Here is a 17,059-nt window from a genome sequence, read left to right on the forward strand (position 1 = left end):
GCGTCCGGGGTGTGGGGGACCCTCCGGTTTTAGGCCTGAGAGCCCCACGTGCGGGAGTCCCGGGTGGGCCGTGAGCCTGGTCCCACGGTCCTACCTTGCGTCTGCATTCCCCGCCCGCGGCTCTCCGTCTCTCGCTGGACTGTGTCCCTGTCCGTCCATCCGTCTCTCCCCACTCCTCCTCCTCCTCCTCGGCTTCGGCCCAATGCCAGCTCCGTCCGTCTGTCCAGCCCCCCCCCCCCCCCCCCCCGCTTCCGTCTCACTCTGGGCCTTTGTCTCCAGGTCTTGTTCTGTCTCGTCTCCCAGGTGGTCCCTCCTGGCGGCCGGACCGTCTCACCCCGCCCCCTCCCTGTGGCGGCCTGGGCCTCCTGGCTGCAGGACCCCATCACCTCTGCGTCACCCACTGCTCCCCCCAGTACCTCTTCTCCCACTTCACCCGCTCTCTTCTGGGTCCCTGTCCCCCTTCACCTGGGCCCCTGTCCCCCTCCACCTGGGTCCCTGTCCCCCTCCACCTGGGTCCCTGTCCCCCTCCATCTGGGTCCCTGTCCCCCTCCATCTGGGTCCCTGTCCCCCTCCATCTGGGTCTCCGTCCCCCTCTCTCTGGTCTCTGTCTCCTTCCTTCCAGATCCCCTCCCACCCCTGCTTCACCTCACCATCTCTCACTACATCTACATCTAGTCTCACACTCTCCCCCCCTCCCCTCACTGCCCCCCTCCCTCACTGCCCCCTCCCCTCACTGCCCCCCTCCCTCACTGCCCCCCCTCAGGTCCCGGCAGGAAGGTTGGACCTGCATCCCCATCGCCCAACCCCCCCTGCCTCCTCCCCAGACCCTCCTCTGGGCAGGACCAGAGGGTCCCCCACAGCCGCTGCCTGAAGGCCTGGTCCCCGTACACATAGAGCAGGGGGTTGAGGCAGCCGCAAGCCCCCGCCAGGGCGAGCCCCAGGGGTCTGAGCAGCACCCAGACCTCGGCCAGGCCCAGACTGGCCTCTCGCGGCCCCAGCAGCCTCAGCAGCATCAGCAGGTGGAAGGGGAACCAGCAGAGGAAGAGCAGGGCCCCCAAGGCCCAGGGCAGCCCCAGCAGCGGCGGCCTCCCCGTGAGCCCGGCCAGGCGCAGCTGGGCCCGCAGGAGGACGTGGAGGGCGCCCAGGACCCCCAGGGGCACCCCAAAGCTGAACACCAGCTGGTTCAGCGCCACGCTGGACAAGTGGGGCAGCCCCCTGGCCGAAGTCCTGTTCTCAGGCCGGGCCGGGCCCCCACAGCCCCCGCCCCGCAGGCCCCGCGCCCCCAGCGCCAGCAGGAGCAGCCAGAACGCGCCGGCCCAGAAGGCCGCCCTGCGGGCACCCCGGTGGCGCAGCGCCCAGGCCGGCCAGAGGGTCGAGGCGCAGCGGTCGGCGGCCCTGCGGGCCAGCAGGCGGCCGCTGGCGTAGAAGGTCAGCAGGGCCAGGCCGGGGTCCAGGCGGCAGAAGGCCGCCCCCAGGGGCCAGCAGGACGGCGTCCAGGTGGCGGCCAGCGGCAGGAGGACCGTGAAGGCGACGTCGGTGGCGGCCTGGTGGCCGAACCAGGCGGCGGACAGCGCGGGAGGCAGGTGGGGCCCCGCCGCTCGGATCACCAGGCCGCGGCTGGCCACCTCCAGCAGGTAGGCGGCCAGGATGGCCAGGGAGTAGGCGAGAGAGAGGGCAACCGCCGGGGGGCACACGACTCCAAAGGGTGCCGGCCGCCGAGCCTCCGAAGGGTCCTCCATGGGCCGCTGGGTGCTGTGGGGACCCGCGGGCCTCTGCGTTAGCCTGTCCCACACCCATACCCCCCTCCGACCCCACCCCAGACGCCGTCCTCTCCCCGTCTCCCCGGCACCTCTCAGTCTCACTCTGACTCTCTCTGCCCTGTCCCTGCGCTCTGTCCCCACAGCCCCGGCCCGGCTCAGCCTCCACCGGCCTCCCTGCCTCCCGCTCCACCTCCCGAGCTGCCCCTCCCCGGCCCACAGGCCTCCCACGGCTCCCCAGTTCCCTGGACAAAGTCCCAGCCCTTCCACGGGGCTGAAACCCCAGTGGCTGCCCCCACCCCCGCCCCCTGCAGCCCCTCCTGCCCTTGAACTGGCCCTTCCCCATTCCCGCAGGGGACCTGTGTCCTGGGAGGGTTGCAGGAGCTGCTCAGTGGCCACTCCTAACAGCTCTGCCTTTCAGAGGGGAAACTGAGGCTGGAGAGGGAGAGTCAGGTGCTCAAAAATCAAAGCAGACAGAGCACAGGCCCAGCCCGGATTTGAACTCACGTCTGTGCGGCCTCAGAGGCCAGGATGTTAACTGGGGGACCTGCCCCCCCCCCCCTGTCCTGCTGTTTGTGGGCCTCCGTTTACCCACACGGTGCCTTTGCTGGTTGTCCTGGACTCACCAGCAGGCGGGGGTGCGGGGGTGCGGGGGTGCGGGGGCAGGCGTCTTCCAGGGCGTCTGAGCAGGAGCTGGCAGCCGGATCTCCCCTGGAGGGCCCGGGCGGGGAGGAGTGAGGAGCAGGCAGCTCACAGTGGGCAGAGGGGGGAGCGGGAGGCAGGGCCCAGGTGGAAATCAGAAGGGTCTGAGCATGAGCCGGGGTTTCCCCACCTGTGGACTGAAGGACTGTGTTCTCTTCCAGGTGCCCCAGGACCAGGTCTGAGCCCCTCAGCCTGGCAACCCGACTGTCGTGGCCCCACCCACACCGCCAGCCTCATAGCTCACCACTTCCCTTCCTTCCGCTCTGGAGTTCCCAAAACAAGCTCCGTGGTTTCACGCTCGCGTGCACACACCCAGCCTCTGTCCTCGCCGCCGGTTCCTCATCCTGGACCACTTGGCTTTACCCCATTGTTTCAGCCGGCAAACTCCTACTCATCCTCCAAAACCCTATTGGCTGCCACCTCCCTCAGAAAGCCTTCTCTGACTGCTGCCCACCCATCCAGACAGGATCAGGTACCCCCCCCTCTCTCTCTTAAATTATTTCTCCTTCTTCTCCTTCTCCTTCTTCTTCTTCTTCTTCTTCTTCTTCTTCTTCTTCTTCTTCTTCTTCTTCTTCTTCTTCTTCTTCTTCTTCTAGAAAGAGAGAGAGAGAGAAACATTGATTTGTTGTTCCACTTACTTACGCATTCAAGGGTTGTCTCTGGCGTGTGAACTGACCAGGCATTGAACCCACAACCTTGGCGTAGTGGGATGACGCTCTAACCAACTGAGCAACCCGGCCAGGGCTCACCTCTCTTGCACGCAGGGCCTCTGAGAGTGGGTTCCAGCTACACCCCTTCCCAGTATCCGTCACTCGCTCTTGGCTTAACCTTCCTGCTCTCCCTCCATTGCCCTGACAATCATGCATCACTTAAACTTTCCGTTTTGTTCCATTGTCTCTCTGCACCCTCCTTGCCCGCCCCGCCCCCCCCCCCCTCCCCCAACACTGTACCATAGATTTTCATCCCAGAGCGGTGCCTGGCACATCGCAGGTGCTCAGGAAATACTGTTGAATAAAGGGATGAGTGGGTGTGAGTAAGGACCCCATATCCATATGGCAGGCAGAGTAATAGTCCCAAAGATGTCCCTGGCCAGGGTGGCTCAGTGGGTTGGGCATCGACCTGTGCACTGAAAGGTTGCCGGTTCGATTCCCGGTCAGGGCACATGCCCGGGGTTTGGGGCTATATCCTCGGTAGGGGGCTCCTTGATGTGTCACTCTCACATCAATGTTTCTCTCTCACCCTCTCCCTCTAAAAAAATCCATTTAAAAGCTATTTAAAATAAATTTTAAACATGTCCATGTCCTTCTCCTCAGATCCTGTCTGTTGCATTAGCTGGAAAACAGGAATTAAGGGTGCTAAGCGGGTGACCCTAAATTAGGGACAGGGCCCTGGATCACCCGGGTGGGCCCAGTGTAGTTAGAGAGAGGGCGGCAGAGAGAGACGGAGATGCTGCCCACGGGCCTTGAAGCTGGAGGAAGGGGCCATGAGCCATGAGCTGGGCACAACCAGAACCAGGAAAAGGAAATGCATTCTCTAGCGCCCATGACCCAGTTAGCACCTCTGGCCCCCGCATCATGAGATAAGTGTGTGTGTGTGTGTGGGGGGGGGGTTATTTTTTAAAAGAGATGTATCCTTCTGTTTTTATTTTTTTATTGATTTTAGAGAGGAAGGGAGAGGGAGAGAGAGAGAGAGAAACATCAATGATGAGAGAGAACCATTGATCGCCTGCCTCCTGCACGCCCCCTACTGGGGATCGAGCCTGCAACCCGGGCATGTGCCCTGACTCAGAATCGAACCCAGGACCCTTCAGGCTGCAGGCCGGCGCTCTATCCACTGAGCCAAACCGGCCGGGGCAAGTTTGTGTTGTTTTGAGTAGCTACGTTTGTGGGAATTTGTTACCGCAGCCTTAGGCAACGAATACGCCCATTTTATAGGCCAGCAAATGGAGGCTCTGTGAAGGTCACGCAGACACTGCATTGCTGGCTTTGCCTCTGGAATGACAGGGGGTTGGAAGTCGGGGACAGGCCCCAGAAAGAAGGGTCTGGACCCAGGAGGGCCAAAGGGGAGGCCTGGAGGCCGAGGCCAGGCTGCGGTGGGAGGGGTGTGGCTGGCCTCCTGGAAGAGGAAAGAATGGGAGCCCTGGGGGGAAGTGGGTGCCGGGCTCTGAGGCTCCTGAGGGCCTCAAGGTGTCCAACAGGGAGGGGGCAAGGTGAGGGAGGAGGAGGGGGGTCCTGGTTTAGAGACGCTCACTCCCCCCTCTCCCTCCTGTCACTCCCTCTGGCCCCTTCTGGCCTGGCCTGCCCCCCCCTTCTCCCTCTCCGTACCTGGGCCCCAGGTGCATCTCTCTGCCCTTGGCATTGATCCTGCCCCTCCCCTGCTCACGCACCTGCCATGGCTCCCCCGGCCCCTGGACAAAGGCCCAGCCCCTCCGCCTGGCCTTGCCCGGAGGCCCATCAGAGCCCTCAACTCTTCCCCGGGAGCTCTGGGCCGCCACCCGCCTGTCACAGAGCGACCCCTCGGCAGCTCCCCGTCTGCGCCCATGGCTGGGGCCTCGTGCAGATGAGAGTCTGGGTCGGGGTCCCCGGGGGTCCCCAGCGTCGTTCACCACAGGAGCCTCACCCAGCCCTCGGTCAGGTCAACCTGAGACTGGGGGCGTGGGGGGCGGACAGCACCCACTCGCCACAGGACGTGTCCCAGGAGGGGGGGCGGGCACAGGGCCAAAGAGACAGACGAGGCCGTTAGGCTGCCGTTTCACCCCAAACAAGCCTGGGACCCAGATGGAATCCGGCCCTGACGTCGGATCGGATCGGACCGGCTGGGACCGTGGGACCGACCGTGACCGGGGCAGGTAGGTCCTACCCCGCGGGCAGCTCCGAACCCAGGAACCCAGTCTGCAGCCAGCAGGGCGGGGTGGGAGCCCCGGGAAGGTGTCGGGTGTCGGGGATGCGCTGTCTCCTGACAGCTGTTTTCCCACTGGGGTGACAGTCTGTCTGTCTCCCGCCCGCGGCTGCGGCTCCGCCTCCCTCTCTCCTTGTTGACAGAACCGGGTTGTGATTGAGAGCGTGAGGCCGCCCTCCCGCCTGGGAGGCAAGTGTCTGTGGGATCGGCAGGCAGGTCGGGGCTGGGGCTGCGAGCTCGGGGGCACGGCTGCGCTCCTGGCAGGCCCCGTGGGTGCCAGGGGGGTGGGCATCTGTAGGGACATGTGCTCCGTGCACACCGCTGGGCACAGAGTGAGCGTGGAGGTGGGGGCTGTGGGGTCTGAAGAATGAGGACTGTCTGCCCCTCCCCGCCCCCTGGCAACCCAGCCCCTCGCCCTGGAAAGTCACCCCAGCTTTGGAAATGGCGGCCCCCCTTCCCCCCCCCCCCCCAATGTAGGCTCCCCTCCCCTCCGTCTTTCTGACGCCAGTGCCTCCAGCCGCCAGTGCCTCCAGCCGTGCGGCTCACCTGGCAGGCCTTCACGAACCAGGCCTGAACGGGCTAGCGGGGTCAGACCATTCAAGTCCCGACGACCACTTACTCGCTGTGTGACCTCTGGGAAGTGGCTTTCCCTCTCTGAGCCTCAGTGGCCTCATCTGTACAATGGGCGTCATTGTGCAAGGCCTCTTTGGGGAGCCCGTGCGTTGATAAGGCTCCGCATGGGACCGGGGGCACAGGACGCGATCCATGCCCGTGAGGGTCCCTGTCTGATGACGGGAGGAGTGAGTCGCCCAATCGGCTCTTAGAGAAATCTCATTGGAGAGGGTCTTCAGTCCTTATCTGGCCCAGTAGGAATCCGAGGTAGGCAGGGCCCACCTGGCTCAGTGGTTGAGCGTTGGCCTGTGAACCAGGAGGCCGCTGTTCGATTCCCGGTCAGGGCACATGCCCGGGTTGCCGGCTCGATCCCCAGTGGGGGGCGTGCAGGAGGCAGCAGATCCATGATTCTCTCTCATCATGGATGTTGCTATCTCTCCTCCATTCCTCTCTGAAATCAATAAAACTATATTTAAAATAATAATAATAATAAAACAGAAGTCTTCCTGGAAAGGAAGGGTGGAAGGAATATGGGAAGATAACCAGGTGTCTCGCATGGAGTGATTGAGATGAGGCCATGCCAGGAAGGCCTCCTGGAGGAAGAGGCCGGGTTGTGCAGGGCCCTGCAGCCTCCCAGGGGAGAGGCTGCAAACTTTAAGGTTCCCATCATCCCCTGGGCACTTCAGCTGGGAAACGGGGTGACTGAGGAACCCCACCTCACTGCGGGCCCTGGCTTGGCATGATGAATAGGCAGTTCTTTCCCCCGTAGCCGTTCTATGTTTTTAAATGTTGAACCCAAATATAGAAAGTCCCTGGCAGAGACCGTGGCTGTGGTTGACACCATCACGCAGACCAGCGTAGGCATCATGGACGTGCCAGGAGAGGAGGGAGAGAAAGGAACGGGAAAGAAATTGAATAAGTAATGGCTGAAACTTTCCAAATCGCACTAACGGACACATCTAGGAAGCTTAGTGAATTCCAGTAGCATCAACATAAACAGACCCACAGTCAGACACATCCTACTAAAAATGTTGAAAGTCGCCCTAACTGATTTGGCTCAATGGATAGAGCATCGGCCTGCGGACTGAAGGGTCCTGGGTTCGATTCTGGTCAAGGGCATATGCAACAGGTTGCAGGCTCGATCCCCAGTGGGGGCCGTGCAGGAGGCAGCCGATCAATGATTCTCTCTCATTGATGTTTCTATCTCTCTCTTCCTCTCTGAAATCAATAAAAGTATTTTTAAAAAGAAATTACATCGGAAAATCTTTAAGAAATTAAAAAGACTTAAAAATTGTATTATTTAAAAATCAATCAATCAATTAATCAATAAAAATAATTGGTCATCCTTATGGGAAAAAATAAAGCTGGATCTCTACATCACATCTCACACACACACACACACACACACACACACACACACACACACACACAAACTTCAGATGATTACAGACTTCAATGTGGAAGTCAGATCTTTTAGAAGATAATGAAGGACAATGTGTTTATCACCTTGGGGTAGGGGAGGACTTCTTAAAAGAGTCCCCAAAAGTACCCAGCATAAATAATTGGAAAACTGACTACATTCAAATTAAGAAACTTCTGCCCTGGCCCAGTGGCTCAGCTGATTAGAGCGTCATCCCTTCCACTCTCTCTAAAAATCAATGAAAAAAATGTCCTCAGGTGCCTGGCCTGCGTGGCTGAGTGGCGACCTGTGAACCAGGAGGTCACGGTTCGATTCCTGGTCAGGGCACATGCCCGGGTTGTGGGTTTGATCGCCACTAGGGGGCGTGCAGGAGGCAGCTGATCCATGATTCTCCCTCATCATTGATGTTTCTCTCTCTCTCTCTCTCTCTCTCTCTCTCTCTCTCTCTCTCTCTCTCCGTCCCTCCCTCTCCATCTCCCTTCCTCTCTGAAATCAATAAAAATATATTTGAAAAAAATAGCAGAACATGGAAACACAGATGCTCATTTGTGAAATGCACAAACGTCAGCCAGAACAAAGCGAATTCGCTGTAGTGTCTGCCCCAGAGAACACCACACCATGGTAACAACGCAGGAACAGAGAGACAGGAGCGAATATTTGTAATACGTTTGCCTTTATTTTTATTATTTTATATTTTTATTTCAGAGAGGGAGAGAGAGCGAGCTGGAAACATCAGTGATGAGAGAGAATCATTTTTTAAAATATGTATATATATTATTGATTTCTTTACAGAGAGGAGGGGATAGAGAGCTAGAAATATGGATGAGAGAGAAACATCGATCAGCTGCCTCCTGCACACCTCCTGCTGGGGATGTGCCCCCAACCAAGGCACATGCCCTTGTTGGGAATCGAACCTGGGACCCTTCAGTCCACAGGCCGACGCTCTATCCACTGAGCCAAACCGGTCAGGGCGAGAGAGAATCATTAATTGGCTGCCTCCTGCAGGCCTCCTACCGGGCATGGAGCCTGCAACCCAGGCATGTGCCCCGAGGGAATCGAACCATGACCTCCTGGTTCATAGGTGATGCCCAACCACTGAGCCATGCTGGCGGGGGCTCAATAACTATTTCTAACCATTTTCCATGAACCTATTTCACTTATTTTAAAAATGGTTATGACCCACCCATGGAAATCCACCCGTATTTTGAAAAAAAAAAAAAAAAAAAAAAAAAAGCTTGTAGGAAAGATCTGAGCGCTAGTTACCGTCTAAACAAAAGTTAGACTCTTGAGGCTTTGGGTTTTTCTACGGATTAACGCGTGACCGGACTACATTTCCCATAGTACCTCGGGCCCAGCCCCGATGGGTTCTGAGCTCTGATTGGAGACTGCTGAGCTCTGTCTTCATTGCGAAGGGCGGGGTCCTAAGCTTGCTGGGAAATGTAGGCGAACCCCACGTGGGAGTAGAGGGCGGGGCTTGCGGAAGGACCTGCGTGAGGCACCCAATGGCTGCCGGGAAATGTGGCGGTAGGCCTGTCGCTCAGCCGCCTGGGATTTGTAGTCCTGACAAGCCCCTGCGGCTACCAGTGCTAGTTCTGCCCCAGGCTGGGTCATCCCCGGCCTTGAGCTCTTCCTCCACCACTTCCCTGGGTCCATGAATGTTTCTACCCTAATAGCTGCTGAGGCTTCCTCTGGTCCGCGGCTCCGGGCTCTCAGAGCAGGTGATCCTCCCGGAGAGCCAGGGAGGGGGCACTGGCAAAAGCTGGCCCTTGGCAGGCCTGGGAGGGTAAGGGGTCCCCTAGGCAGACCTGAGTCAGGAATAAACCCAGAACGCTGTATGTAGGCGAGCTGAGCTGATGTAGAAACTCCTTGCAAATGCCTTCCACTCACCACCTCGGACCTCTCTGCGTGCCCCAGCTCTTTGTTCCTAGGCATCTAGCGTGATGGAGGGTGTGATGGGGAAAGTCTCGGACCTGTGCAAGCCCGGGGATTTGCCAGGAAGAGAGAGCAGCAAGCAGTTCGAGACCCGACTCATCTCAGGGTCCCCGACCTGGCCCCACACAGCCATCCTCGAGGCTTCATTCAAGGGGCTCCCATGTGCCAGCCAGGGTATGCTGGGTACACGGAGTTGCTTATACCCAGCCCTGCCCTGCCCCACAGTGTCCCCCAGTCTGGCTGACCAGTGCAGGGTCAGGAGAGATGTCTCACTCACATCGGCCCAGTAGGAAGTGTCCTAGGCAGGACTAGTACTTGGGCCTTCTGGCTCGAGTCCAGGCAAGGATAGCCATTGAACTGCCCAGAATGTCAAGTCTGTGAGGGTGAACCCCTCCTGGGCCATGGCAGGAACTCATCTGCCTCATCTGCCCTGTGGCTGCCTCTGACATTCTGCTGCCCCGCCTCCAGCCTGGAAAACGAGCTTAAGGGCAAGAATTCTGAGCAAGGTCTTCCTGACCAGTGGCCACCCCCTCTCACTCTCCAGCTGGAGGGGGCGTGGTGCTCCCCCTTTTTGGAAATGACAGGGGTGACTGTCACTGGTTGGCCCAATGGTGACACTTTAGGCTGGTTGGTGCCACAGCTGAGGGAAGGGAAGAAGAAATGTCGTGATCTCTTGGTTTCTAGGATCATATCAGAGTCAGGACCCTGATGCCAGTATTGGGGGGAGACACCGGGGTGATTTCGGGGTGTCCCCATGGCCCCAGGGAATAAAGGTATGAAAAGCGGTGGGGAAGGGGAGGTCTCGCGTGGCTCATGCTCCACCATTTCCCAAGTGCTCACTCACTTCCTGGGCTCATCTGAACACCCCAAGAACCACACAAGGCAGGGGTGAGTGTGCCTGTGTTCAGATGAGGAAACTGAGGCTCAGAGCAGGAAAGGGCCTGGCTCCTGGCCTCACAGGCAGGGAGCAGAGGAGGGAACACTGGGAGGGAGCCACACTTCCAGGCTGGGTAGGTCTTCAAGTTTGCGTCTCGGACACAGGGCCCTGGGGGTGGGGTGGTGCCCCATGGGCCATCTGCTGAAAGGAGCTGGAGGCACACGAAACAAAATTAAACAAGGTCTTGCCCTAACCGGTTTGGCTCAGTGAATAGAGCGTCGGCCTGTAGACTGGAGGGTCACAGTTCGATTCTGTCAAGGGCATGTACCTTGGTTGCGGGCACCTCCCCCCCCCCCCCAGGGGTATGCAGGAGGCAGCTGATCAATGTTTCTCTCTTATCGATATTTCTAACTCTATCCCTCTTCCTCTCTGTAGAAAATCAATAAAATGTATTTTAAAAAAATTAAATGAGGTCTTTCTTGCAGGACTTGTCAGAGCCTTTAGCTCCTCTGCGATTCCCCAGATTTCTCTGATCAGGACCAAGACCTGGGACAATGATTGACAGGCCCGGGGGTCCCAAAGGCCCTGAGCAGCGGGGCACCATGGGGGTGAAGGTGTTAGTGTGTGCACTTAGGTGCTCCCGACATCTGCGTGCAAGCGTGGAGGGCCGTGTGTCACAGATGCATCGGGGTTCTCAGCTGATGGTTCTGGGGTTCAAATAACACCCGCACAAGAGGAACGGGCCAGCCCCGGCCGGTTTGGCTCAGCGGATAGGGCCTCGGCCTGCGGACTGAAGGGTCCCCCATTCGATTCCGGTCAAGGGCGTGTACCTTGGTTGCCGGCACATCCCCAGTGGGAGTGTGCAGGAGGCAGCTGATCGATGTTTCTAACTCTCTATCCCTCTCCCTTCCTCTCTGTAAAAAATCAATAAAATATATTTTAAAAAAAGAAGAATGGGACAGGCGTCCCCAAGGCCAGGTGCTCGCCTTTCCCGGCCTGCCACGCGGCGAGAGAAAGGCCCAAAGTGCTCCCACTGCCCGCTCCGGTCAGATTCCAGAGGCTTTATTGTCACCGGACCTCGCCGCTCTCAGGAGAAACACAGGCAAGGAAGGGGTTCCGGCCCCGTGGGAACCCCGCCTCCACCCCCGCCTCCGGGATCGCCCAGCCAGGCAGGGTGGGTGGCAGGGAGGGAGGGAGGGAGGGAGGGAAGGACGTTCTCGCTGGGTGCGCGGCCCTGGCCAAGGGCGGGTGCGGGATGGAGTGGAGGCGGGGGACCGGCCCCGCTAGAAGGGGAACTCGCAGACGTAGTAGAGGCGCCGCTCGCAGTCGTGGTCCCACCAGGAGCCGTCGTCCGAGGCCTGCGCCACGCAGTTCTCGAGCGCGCCGCCGTTGGGCTGGTTGGGGCTGAGCGGGTGCGACGCGGCGCTGGGCTCGCGGCCGGGCTCGGGGTCGGGCGCGCGGTGCCAGGCGAAGAAGGTCACGCGCTGGCCGTTCTCGAAGAGGTAAAGGCCCTCGGCGCGCCGGTCGTGCACGCCCAGCCACACGGGCCAGTTGTAGGGAGCCAGCGCCGTGCGCAGGTAGCGAGCGAGCGCCTCCATCTGCTGGCGGTCCGCCGGCTGCGCGAGGCTCCCGCCCCGCGCCACGCACCGCGCCTGCGCCGCCGCCTGCGCCTCGAAGTCGCGCGAGAGCAGGAAGCACTTGTGGCCCAGGCGCAGCCCCTTCAGGCAGCCTGCGGGAGGGGCGGGGTCAGGTCTTCGGTGGGCGTGGAGGGGCGGGGTCAGGCCCTCCGGGGGCGTAGGGGCGGAGTCATATCCTCCAGGGGCGTGGAGGGGCGGGGTCAGAGACTCCGCGGTCGGCCAGGGAGGAGGCGGGGTCAGGCCCTCCGGGGGCGTGGGGGCGGAGTTATATCCTCCGGGGGCGTGGACAAGGCGGGGTCAGAGGCTCCGCGAACGGTCAGGGAGGAGGCGGGGTCAAGAACCCAGCAAGGGGGCGGAGTCAAGGCCGCCGGGGGCGGGGCGATACTGTAGGGACCGGACTGCAGGGGGCGTGGCGCGTGCAGAGTGGGGTCGGCTCCCCCGCGCGGTGTGGAGTGTTTCTCCCCCACCGCCCGCCTGCTCCCGGCACTACCCCCCTCCCCGCTACTCTAGCCTCCCCATCAGCCAACAGCCCCAAGTTTCAAGGAACCCCCTCGCCCCCGACCTCTCCGGGCCCCCTCCTCCCACGGGTTCCCCGCCAGGCCGGATCGCCGTGCTTGCCCCGCCCCGCCCCGTGCGGACTCACCCTCCAAGCGGCCGTGCTCGCGCTCCGCGCGGCTCTGCGCCTCCTGCAGGACTTGCACGGCGTCGCGGGTGTCGCCCACCGCCTCCCGCAGCTGCCGCAGCCCCTTGGTCAGCTCGACCACGCGGGTGTCCAACACGTGCAGACGGACGTGCAGCTGGTGCAGGCCTGTGTCTAGGCCGGCCAGGCGGCCCACTGCAGACGGACAGGGCGCATGTTGGATGGGGACCCTGGGGGCGGCATCAGGGGAGCGGAGGACCTGGGGGGACAGGGACCTATGGCCTCTGGGGGCCGAGTTTGTGGGATGGGAGTTGGGGGACTTGGGAGTCCTGGAAGGTCGGTGGCCCCCGGCCTTTTTGGGAGGCAAGGCCGGGACCCAGAGCTCATAGGGTTGTGGGCGAGACGGGCTGGGCCGTGAGCAATTGAAAGCTTCCCCCGGTAGCGACAGGACGGTTCATTTTGGTGCAAATGATGGTGGAGGCCTGGCGGGCAGGGCAGACCTAATGATAACTCACGGATGTAAGTGATGGCGTCCTCCGGGGTGGGAGAGGGGCTGGGGCTGGGGCTGGAGGAGGGGATCGGCGTTGCTTCCTCCTCTTCTTCCTCCTCCTGCTGGCCCTCCTCAGTCTCCGAGGCCCCTTTGTCTTCAGGGGTTCCCTCAAGATTGTCGTCCCCCCTCAAAGCGGGCAGCCCCAGGGCCTCCTGTAAATGCTGAGGCAGGGGAGGGATGGCCAGGGACAGCCCGTCGCCCCATTCTGACTCCCCAGATGCTCCAACCACCCCCTCTCCAGCTGCAATCTGGCTCACTGCCCTCGAGTCCCTCCTGTGAGCCCATCACCCCCATCCTCCGGGCCTCTCCCATCCCTCCCGCTGGCCCAGTTCCCTGATCCTGCAACAGCCCCTCCCAGGGCCATGCTGGTCCCGGCCACCATCCCCCCCAGCCACTCACCTTCAGCATCAGGGCCTCCCTCTCTCGCTCCTCCTCCTGGGCGCCTCCCCAGCCCCCCTCCCACTCCCTCTCGGCTCCTCGAGCCCCATGGCTGAAGCCCAGGAGCTGGGGGACCACCAGGGCCCCAAGGAGCCAGGCTGCCTGCATCAGGGCGGGCTCGCAGCACCCAAGGCTGCGGACAAATGTCTCTGAGGAGGGGGTGTCTCTGGGGACTGGAGTGTGTCCAGATCACTTGCCCCCCGGTCCCCACCTCTCCCAGCTCCTCCCTGGTCCCTCTCCTCCCAACGCCTGTCTCTGTTCTTGGTCTCAGTTCCTCGATGTGTGTCTCTCCCCGCCTCTCTTGGCTCCCCTGAGGCCCTCCCTGCCTCTGTGGCCGGAAACCTCCAACGTTCCAAAGCCTGGATCCTGCCCTGGGTCTCCCCTCACTCCCTCCTCTTCCCACTTTCCAGAGCTCACTCCGCCCCATTCTTTCCTTCTGCCCGGGCCAAACGCCCTGATGGGCAGGAGGAGCACGGAGCTAGCTCTCCAAGGGATCCTGCGGACACAGCCTCTACCGGGAACCCCCTCAGGGGGGTTGTTGGGCTGGGCCCCTGCACCCCGCCCCTCTTCCCTACTCCCCCACCCCCACCCCCATGTCCCTGGCCACTCCTCACAGAGGGGGGGACTGCGGGGTCTCTCCAAGGTTATTACCCTGCTGGACGAGGCTTTCCCACCATTCTCAGGCTTTAGGGCACCGTCTCCCCCAGATCTCCCATCCCACCCTCCACACTCTTGCCCCAAGATGCAAGTTGAGTGTGTGGGACACCTACGAGGAGCATGCGTGTGGTTGTGTGTGCAGCCTCAGGAGGCCGGCCTCTGGGATTCATTTCCCATACGTTTTTCTGGAAGCCTGCAGACCAGGCCCTTCCTTGGTGACTGGGGACTCCAGACAGGCAGACAACAGACCGTCCCACTGGGTGAGGGGCTAGGGCAGAGGGGAGGGACGAGGATGGGTGAGGTGAGGGGGGGTGGGGGTGGTCAAGGATGCTTTCTCCAGGAGGTGGAGCGGACAGGTGCTGGGCTGGGTGCCTACAGAGCTCTGAGCAGTCAGCGAGGTTCCTCTCCAGCCTGGACCACTGCAGTCGCCTCCTCCTGCTCGCCCCCTCCTTCCTCCCTAGCCCCTCCAATCCACGCTGCTTGCCGCAGCCAGAGCAATGCTTCCAAACTGTAAATCAGAGCCTGTCACTCCCCACTCCCCTGCTCCCCCAGCTTCCCATCACAGGCAGAGGAGAAGCCAAACCCTGCCCTTGGCCAGGGTCTGGCCAGCCCCGCAGGGGGCCGGGGAGGGCGGGTCCTTTGCAATCCTGCAAGCTCATCACCCCCACGCCCCTGCCCCCTAGGATCCAGCCACACTGGAGTGTGGGTAGCCTCTTGGCTATTTCCTGAATGCTGAGCTTCTTCCCACCTCCTAGCTTTCGCACTAGTCTTTTCAGCCTTCTAGAACAAGGCTCTGTGGCTCAGCCCCTTCTCATTCCCCACATCTCAGCCCGGAGAGGCCTTTCCTGACTTTTATCTAAAGAAGCTCTACTCCTGCCCCGGCTGGTTTGGCTCAGTGGATAGAGCGTCGGCCTGTGGACTGAAGGGTCCCGGGTTCAATTCCAGTCAGGGGCACATGCCTGGGTTTTGGGCTTGATCCCCAGTAGGGGGTGTGCAGGAGGCAGCGGAACAATGGTTCTCTCTCATCGTTGATGTTTCTATCTCTCCCTCTTCTTTCCTCTCTAAAATCAATAAATTTTTTTTTTTTTTTAAAAAGAAGCTTCACTTCTGCAAATTATTTTATTAAAACACCCCCTTTGATCTTTTCAGTATACTCAAGACTGGCGTTGTCTGGTTTGTTTGTTTGTTTGGTTGGTTGGTTGGCTGTCGCCTGTCTCCTGCCAATGAAGGCAGGGGTTCTTGTTTATCGCTGGATCCCCAGAGCTAGAACAGGGCCAACCTAGCGCATAGTAGGTGCTCACTCAGGTGCCGAGTGAGAAAGGAAGTAGCCACTCATGGCACCACAGTAACAGCCCCTCCATGGGAAGCTCGACTGTTGTGCTCAAATGGCACCCTGAGGCCCAGGCAGAGGGGCATGGGAAAGGGTCGGGGCGGCCAGGGTGGACGAGGTGGTGAGGGCAGAGGGAGAGAGGATGGATGCACAGGCAAGAGAAGCAAGAGGCCAGGCCATGCCCACTCTGTGCCAGACTCGTGACTCATGCAGGGCTTTCCCCCATTTGGCCTGGCCGGTGGTGCCAGCAAGCATGGAGCTCACCGGCCAGGGATGCCAGGGCCCACTCTTCAAGGGAGGAAACCAAGGCTCAGAGAGGGGCCAGCAGCCCGCCGGAGGTCACCGGCATGCAGGCAGCTGGCCAAGGCTTCTGGCTCTACGCAAGAGCGGGGCCCCTGCCCGTGGCTGCTGGGAGTCCCAGGAGGGGCCTCGGAAACCAAGGCACCCAGGCTGCCCTCTTCCAAGGAAGCGGAGGGCAGCGTGACCTTGGGCAGGCTGCTGCCACATCAGAGCCGGTACCTCCCCGGTGCCCCTGAGGGTTCCGAGGACCCCTTCCCCAGCAGCTACAGGCCTCCAGACCTGACGCACAGACCGGGACAGGCCTCGTAAACTGTAGACGGACGCACAGCCTCTCTCGCTGCTGGCACCCGCCAGGGCAGCTGTTCTCTCCCAGGGCCCAGCTGCTCACCACCTGGGTCGCTGGCTGGGGGTGCACCAGAGGGGGGCCTCCCAGAGCTGGGCCGGCACCTGCTGCAGCTCCAGCAGAGGCACCCAGAGCCCGCAGCTGGAGATGCCCAGCACCGGCGCCTGTGCCCTGGCTGGTGGCCCTGGGGGTGCTGTTGGAGCTGGGAGAAGGGGAGAAGGCTGGGCTCTGGAGGCGATTTCATGGAAGCCCTGACTCTGTGGGTGCAACGGGGGTGGGGGGGGGGCGGGCACCAGCCTGCTGAGCTGTGAGAATGTGCAGCCATGGTGCATATGCACAATAGGGGTGTGTGAAGACTTTGAGCCTCTGAGTCCGCGCCTACCTGTCCCTGATCCCTGGCACCACCTGGGTGGCCTTGGGTAGGTTGCTTGGCCTCTCTGAACCTCAGTTTCCCTCTCTGGAAAACGGGGATGGCGACTGTCCCTACCTGGCCCATGGATTGGTGGGAGAAGTCCAACCCAGCAGTAAGTCCAGACCGGAGCCCGGCACACAGGAAGTGCTCCTGAAATGCCAGCATTCATCAGGCAGGGCAGCTGTGGCCCGGTGCCCGCATCCAAACGGGCGTGTGCACACCTGGGTGGTGGAGGGTGAGGTGGGTGGGTGGGTGGGTGTGATGGGGGACGGAGGGACACGTCTCCCTACCCTGTGTGTCAGCTTAGGGGGTGCGTGTGAGTTGGAGACCCGAGGGTGCACACGGGGTGCCTGTCCTGCGTGGGGCGCCTGCGTGGGGCGCTAACGCATGCTGTGCTGCCTGTGTGCCCTGGCGCACAGGTGTGCTGCGTACACGTCACACGTGCTGAGTGTGTGTGTGGAAGCGTACCCTCAGGTAGGTCCCCGCGCACGCCCTGCAGAGTATGTGCATGTGGGGACGCTGCACCTGCAGGGCCAGCTAGCGACTCCCTGCAC

General features: G+C 61.1%; 2 protein-coding genes across 3 annotated transcripts; both read right to left on the minus strand.

The window, feature by feature from the left end:
* Positions 1-746: 746 nt before the first annotated feature.
* GPR32 (G protein-coupled receptor 32) lies at positions 747-1,739 on the minus strand. The gene has a single exon (XM_036295960.1). It carries the CDS (start codon positions 1,737-1,739, stop codon positions 747-749), a length of 993 nt encoding a protein of 330 aa, XP_036151853.1.
* A 9,487-nt stretch (positions 1,740-11,226) lies between these two features.
* Positions 11,227-16,694, minus strand: CLEC11A (C-type lectin domain containing 11A). Of its 2 annotated transcripts, none has more exons than XM_036296218.1 (4): positions 16,581-16,694; positions 12,991-13,186; positions 12,479-12,670; positions 11,227-11,927 (listed from the first exon to the last, which is right to left on the minus strand). In XM_036296218.1, the coding sequence occupies exons 1-4, from the start codon at positions 16,668-16,670 to the stop codon at positions 11,482-11,484; spliced, it is 924 nt and encodes a 307-aa protein (XP_036152111.1). In that variant the 5' UTR covers positions 16,671-16,694; the 3' UTR covers positions 11,227-11,481. The 2 variants fall into 2 exon arrangements, with proteins under 2 accessions (XP_036152111.1, XP_036152110.1); XM_036296217.1 differs by lacking the exon at positions 16,581-16,694 and adding an exon at positions 13,425-13,831.
* Positions 16,695-17,059: the final 365 nt, after the last annotated feature.

The sequence above is a fragment of the Myotis myotis genome, unplaced genomic scaffold, assembly GCF_014108235.1.
Source record: "Myotis myotis isolate mMyoMyo1 unplaced genomic scaffold, mMyoMyo1.p scaffold_m19_p_28, whole genome shotgun sequence".
NCBI lineage: Eukaryota > Metazoa > Chordata > Mammalia > Chiroptera > Vespertilionidae > Myotis > Myotis myotis.

Bases quoted from the DNA above. Each gene is read 5' to 3' on its own strand.
- CLEC11A (XM_036296217.1), bottom strand. From the start codon at position 13,571: ATGCAGGCAGCCTGGCTCCTTGGGGCCCTGGTGGTCCCCCAGCTCCTG. The intron at 13,187-13,424 runs GTGAGTGGCTGG...CCCCTGCCTCAG, and splicing joins GGGAGGCCCTGATGCTGAAG to CATTTACAGGAGGCCCTGGG. The intron at 12,671-12,990 runs GTGAGTTATCAT...GTCCGTCTGCAG, and splicing joins GGACGCCATCACTTACATCC to TGGGCCGCCTGGCCGGCCTA.
- GPR32 (XM_036295960.1), bottom strand. From the start codon at position 1,739: ATGGAGGACCCTTCGGAGGCTCGGCGGCCGGCACCCTTTGGAGTCGTG.